At 34.2% G+C, this 6,047-nt stretch overlaps 1 protein-coding gene across 1 annotated transcript; it reads right to left on the bottom strand.

The window, feature by feature from the left end:
* Positions 1-2,831: 2,831 nt before the first annotated feature.
* Positions 2,832-5,131, bottom strand: rps21 (ribosomal protein S21). The gene is made up of 6 exons (XM_084427698.1): positions 5,058-5,131; positions 4,650-4,734; positions 4,376-4,439; positions 3,945-4,016; positions 3,782-3,837; positions 2,832-2,893 (listed from the first exon to the last, which is right to left on the bottom strand). Exons 2-6 carry the CDS (start codon positions 4,697-4,699, stop codon positions 2,884-2,886), a joined length of 252 nt encoding a protein of 83 aa, XP_084283824.1. The 5' UTR covers positions 4,700-4,734; positions 5,058-5,131; the 3' UTR covers positions 2,832-2,883.
* Positions 5,132-6,047: the final 916 nt, after the last annotated feature.

Below are 6,047 nucleotides of genomic sequence, written 5' to 3'. Positions count from 1 at the left end.
CATTAAACGGATAGTTCACCCAAAAATTTAATTCTGTCATTTACGCACCCTCAATTTGTTCCAAAAACTGTATGGATTTCTTTCATCTGCTGAACAGAAAATAAGATATTTTGATGAATGTCGGTAACCAAACACTTGATGGGCTCCATTGACTTCCATAGTTTTTTCCCCCCAATACCATGGATGTCCATAGCTACCGTCAACTGTTTGGTAATCTTTAAAATATCTTCTTTTGTGTAAAAATGAAGAAAGAAACTCATAAAGGGTTGGAACAACTTGAGGGTGAGTAAATGATGACAGAATTTTCATTTTTGGGTGAACTATCCCTTAAACACCAATAAGTTGGGGTGTTTAGTAAATGTAAATTGATTTATTTGAAATCTATTCAAGTGTTTACAAATATTGATCCCATTTCAGACAATACATTTGGAGATTTTGCAACTTTTAATCTTCTAATCAAAAGGGATTTCAAGTATGGTAACAACTCTTAAAAAAACAACAACGTTGTAAATAGCTGCTCTCTTATTTAATATAGCTATTGTAGCCTATATAAAGAGGGGGTCATTAAAAAAAGATATTCAAAACAGTTGCAAAAGGAACTCTCAACAACCGGTATATCATATATTTTATTATTACATGTTGCTATGGTCTTAAAACAATAAAAAAATATATATATATATACAGTACCAGTCAAAAGTTTGGAAACATTACTATTTTTAATGTTTTTGAAAGAAGTCTCTTATGCTCATCAAGCCTGCAGTTAAAAAAACAAACAAAAAAAAAACACAGTAATATTATGAAATATTATATTATCTTTTTAAATATATTTTAAAAAGTAATTTATTTTTGTGATGCAAAGCTGAATTTTCATCAGCAAGTACTCCAGTCTTTGGTGTCTTATGATCCTTCAGAAATCATTCTAATATGATGATTTGATACTCAGTTATTATCAATGATGGAAACAGTTGTGCTGTTTAATATATTTTTTTGGAATACTTTTTTCAGGATTCATTGAGTAAAACGTTAACAGCATTTATTCATAAAAACAGCATTTATTCAAAATAAAAACATTTCTAACAATATAAATCGTTACCATCACCTTTTATCAATTTAACGCATCCTTGTTGAATTAAAGTACTAATTTCTTTAAAAAAAAAAAGTTATTGTTCCCAAACTTTTGAACGGTAGTGTATATTGTTACAAAAGATTTCTATTCTAAATAAATACAGTTCTTTTTAACTTTTTATTCATCAAATAATCCTGAAAAAAGTATCTCAGGTTATAAAAAAAAAATATTAAGCAGCACAACCGTTTCCAACATTGATCATAAATCAGCATATAAGAATGATTTCTGAAGGATCATAAGACACCAAAGACTGGAGTACTTGCTGATGAAAATTCAGCTTTGCATCACAAAAATAAATTACATTTTAAAGTATATTAAAAAAAAGAGAACAATTATTTTAAATTGTAATAATATTCCATAATATTACTTTTTTTTTTTCTTTTTTTTTTTAACTGCAAGCTTGATGAGCATAAGAGACTTCTTTCAAAAACATTAAAAATAGTAATGTTTCCAAACTTTTGACTGGTAATGTATATATATATATATATAGAATGAGACAATACGGCTCCGGCTTTCTGGGCCGCCAAACGCCCCCTAGAGGACGAACCCTAGGCGGCCTGAAGCAGTTAGAAAGATATGCGCGAAATGACAGCACGAGATGCACGAGTGTGTTTAAGCTCACAATGACCTCTACCGGGGGGAGGGACAATCGTTGTCATTGACGCCAAATATTCTGACGTGAATTCTTGTAAATAAATATAAATAAAAAACCCAACCACTTTTAATCTGATTTGAAACCACTTTTAACTTTATACCAGGGGTGGATAAAGTGCACAACTTCCTTACTTGAGTGAAAGTACATACTACTGGTCAAATATTACTCCGTTACAAGTAAAAGTACAGAAGGACTCGTTTTTAAAAGTACTTGAGTATCAAAAGTAAAATCAATGCATTGTTTTATTATTGTTGTATGTAATACTTTCAGTACCTTATGCCTCTGAATCTATGCCTGCCTACCTTCCCTCATATCAATATCAAAATCAAATGTATTTCTAGAACACAGTTCTACGCTCCTCACAAGCTGGTCTATTGGCAGTCCCACAGACTCGGTTGCGTACTGTAGGGGACAGGGCTTTCTCATCCTACGCTCCTAGGCTTTGGAATGCACTCCCTCCAAATATCAGAGATGCACAGTCTCTAAGTAATTTCAAATCTCATTTAAAAACGCATTTTAGGTTAGCTTTTACTTGACCTTTTATTTTATTTATTCTATTTTTTTTTTCTCTGTGTGTTGTATTTTAAATTTGCTTGTTGAGAAGCTGCTTTAAAGGCGCTATATAAGAATAAAGTTATTATTATTCTTATTATAAATGTACTTTGCTACTGTCCACCTCTGCTATATACAAAAGTGCACTACAGGCTGTTATTTTAGTGCATACCTTTGGATGCTTTATATGTTTAACTGATCATCTTTTAGTGGCTAGATGATCTTTTATCTGCCTATTATTTCTACTGAAGTTAAAACATATCCAAAAGCTTGCCTTGACAGTGAATTTTTTTCACATACATCACTTGCTTTAACTGATGCTCATTCAAAGACACATTGGCCAACAGTGAATCTTAGGAAACTGTGTCCGGTCATAAAATACAGAACAGGTCTCAACACCACAATTGGTTTCCTTTACCCATGGTTAATTAAATTCCCTTTTAGTTTAATCATAATACTCCTCAAATGCACTCACATTATTAAAAACAAACACAGGAGTCCAATTTTACTTTTTATTTTACAAAGAAACTTCCAGATCCCATCCTTAAAGTTAGATGTTCCTGTAAAGAGAGAACGCAATCATTAGAATCATAATCAGCATCCGGCTGTCTGATTTAAATCAGCAATTAAACCACATTCGATCAACAGCTATTACAATCAAAACAAAAGTATTTTGCATTATTATTATTATTATTAAAAAATAAATAAAAAAAGACTCTTCAAAGCTGTTTCAATACAAACAGTTTCACATAAGCACATTTGCTTTGTCACTCTGCAAGACTTATCTTCAGAACACAAATTAATGAGATCAGCGATTTCTGTCCCTCCATAGACCGCACACAACTAGTTTGACAGTTTAACAAGTTCATAAAGAGTCAGTTTATTCTGGTTACACAGCATGTTTGCGCTTCCACAAGAGGTTTGTTCTTGCAGGTTGTGTTGAGCTGTTTTATGTTCGCTGATAAATGTTTATTTGTGAATAAACACATACATTTAATCTGTTCATCATAAAGTGATCGAGTCTCTTCAGAAAATTTGGACTAAACTGCTCAATTCATATGGATTAGTTTTATGATCCCTTTATTAACTTTTTGAAGCCTCAAAGTGTCAGTTGAGTAGCCGTCTATGGAGGGCATCATAGACATCTCTCAGATTTCATCAAAAAGATCTTTGTGTTCCAAAGATGAACGAAAGTCTTACGGGTTAGGAACATAAGGGCGAGTAGATGACGATTTTCATTTTTGGGTGAAATAAACCTATAATGCTCTCACTGAAAAATTATGACTAGGAAAAATGTCTTACAATGAAAAACTTTTTTTCTCTCCACACAATCCCAATGGAGCAGCAACACTTTAAACACTAGTTGTTTTATAGAGCATTTACAAGCCGACAGGAAATTCAGAGGAAAAAACAACAGCAGCATTAGTCGTCCACTGACAGGAGCTTACTTTGCCACAATGCTGTCGTTCTTTGCAAGCCTCAGGAGGGAGTCATCAGCTTCACCCTGTAGATGACAACGCAAACCTCTTGAGATGTGACACCATACATTTATATGAACACCTTCCAAATTTCACGGTAAAATGGGCTATAAGTGTGATTGAACACACATACCATTCTACGGATGGCGCCACAGATGGCATACGTCTTGAACTGGCCATTGAACCTGCCTGTTGCCCTGTCCACCTGTAACAAACAGATCTCATTTATAATAAAAAAAACAACAAAAAAAAACAGGTTTCGTTGGTGCGATTATAATCGACTAATAGCTATTGCCATCTAATGGAAGTGTCACAAAATACAACAGTTTTGTTCAAGGAAAAATACACCTTTTTTTCCATTTTCTGAGTTAAAATCGTATGAAAAAAAAAGCAATGTTTTTTTTTAGCAAAATCTGAAGTAAATAGTGTAAAATAGGTGTTCATATTTAGTGTACACTTACTTGACGTAATTAAATTGCATTTTGCTTGTATATACTATCAAATTGCATTCATAAACGTATGTTTACAAAGACCAGCTTTCGAATGGTCAAACTCATGTCAAACCTCAGCAATGTTGAGTTGGATGGAGGCATGGTCCTTGGCACCGATGATTCTGTTGCTAGCAGAGCTGGGAATAAAATAAAAACACTTAATATTGGCAAATTTAATAAGATTTGGGCACTCACCGTATTTATAACCAGTATTTAACTGTTCTAATGTGACTATATCAAAGGTAAAACTGAACTCTAGCACACAACAAAAGACAGCTAGTGACAATTCACATAATATAGGTATTTGATCGAAGGTTGAACCTTTCACAAAGTTCATGTGAACTCACCATTTACGGGGGACGTACAGGTCCACGAATTCACCAGCATCGTTCTGCATCTTGACTTTACTTGATGACTGTCAATCAGCTCAGTCTGCATCAAACAAAGAAATCAGTCAATCAAACAACAGTATTTACAAGTTGGAAGCGGATTTGATTCTTATATTTTTAAACGGGTATTTCAATCGCAGACAGTGAACTGAAGGGTCTGGAGAGCGGCCGCGATGAGCGCTGCTCTCCACATGTGTAGCGACTCAGCCCCGAGTTATTCACGATAAAACGCGCAGAAAACGCGAATATCTGATACACCTTGTGTAGAACAGTTCCGTGCATAGATGGTATAAGAAAAACGTTGTAAATGTTGGCTTGAAACCGTAAAAAAATATAACAGTAAGCTAGAGCTCATGGTGTTCTTACCGAATTTCACAAATGGCCGACGCGGAAAGGAAGGAGAAAGAGTCAGGAAGTGACGTAACAGGAAAGACAGGATAAGAGTGCATGCTCTTTATTTAACAGAAGAAATATTTATTCTGATCAGTGCCGAAATGGGAAACTTTACAAACAAACCTTTGTAACAGGAAAAGTCCGAATTGTGAAAGAAAAAGTCGCAATTTCATTTTTTGTATTCCTTGGCGGAAACAAGCTTCCACATCTTTCAGACGAGTCTTTTCATCTATTTTTTAAAGACATCACAAAACAAAAAGCTTATAAACTAACAATACAAATTTTAAAGCTTTTAAAATTCATGTAACTGCCCTACTCTTATATAGAACTTTTTATCCCAGTATTTTTGTACATAGGCTTTATGTTCATTTTTTTATTTTAGTTGTTGTCATTCTCTGCTTTACATACTCTGACCTGTACTACAATGCCTTATATTTATCTTGGATTGTACTTGTCTGCAATTGAACTAAATAAATAAAAAATCTATCTTTAAAGGACATTTACTAAAAACACGTTTCCCCCCCTTGTGCACCGAGTCAGAAATCAGAAAGCACACTTTTTTTTTTCTTTTTTTTTACCAAAGGGTTTGTTCAAATATAATTCACATGCTTATATATATATGTAGTGAAGTTGTGTGACGTCAGTACAATTTGGTAGGTGGCCAATGAGCATTTGCCCATTGGGGCATATAAACCGTTCATTCATGCCTCCTGTGCTGCGTTCCAGGCTGCGTTCCAGTCCAAAATTGTCATGCCCTTCACTCGCAAACTTCCCTCCGTCTCGTTCACTCGGATGTACGTCATTGCGAGTGCCCACTACTGGCGGAAACTGCAATGGGCTGAATTGGAACGTCCTAAGCCCTTGATCACTTGGAATCAGCTGTGGAGTTGATTTATTATTTACTTTTTTTTTTTCCTTTAAGAATTTGTTTAATGCAGCATCCAAATGTTTATGTGTGTTTGG

Source organism: Rutilus rutilus (assembly GCF_951802725.1).
Source record: "Rutilus rutilus genome assembly, chromosome: 13".
In the NCBI taxonomy this organism is placed as follows: domain Eukaryota; kingdom Metazoa; phylum Chordata; class Actinopteri; order Cypriniformes; family Leuciscidae; genus Rutilus; species Rutilus rutilus.
The sequence above is the reverse complement of the archived record's forward strand: the minus strand, read 5'-3'. Positions and strand labels throughout refer to the sequence as shown.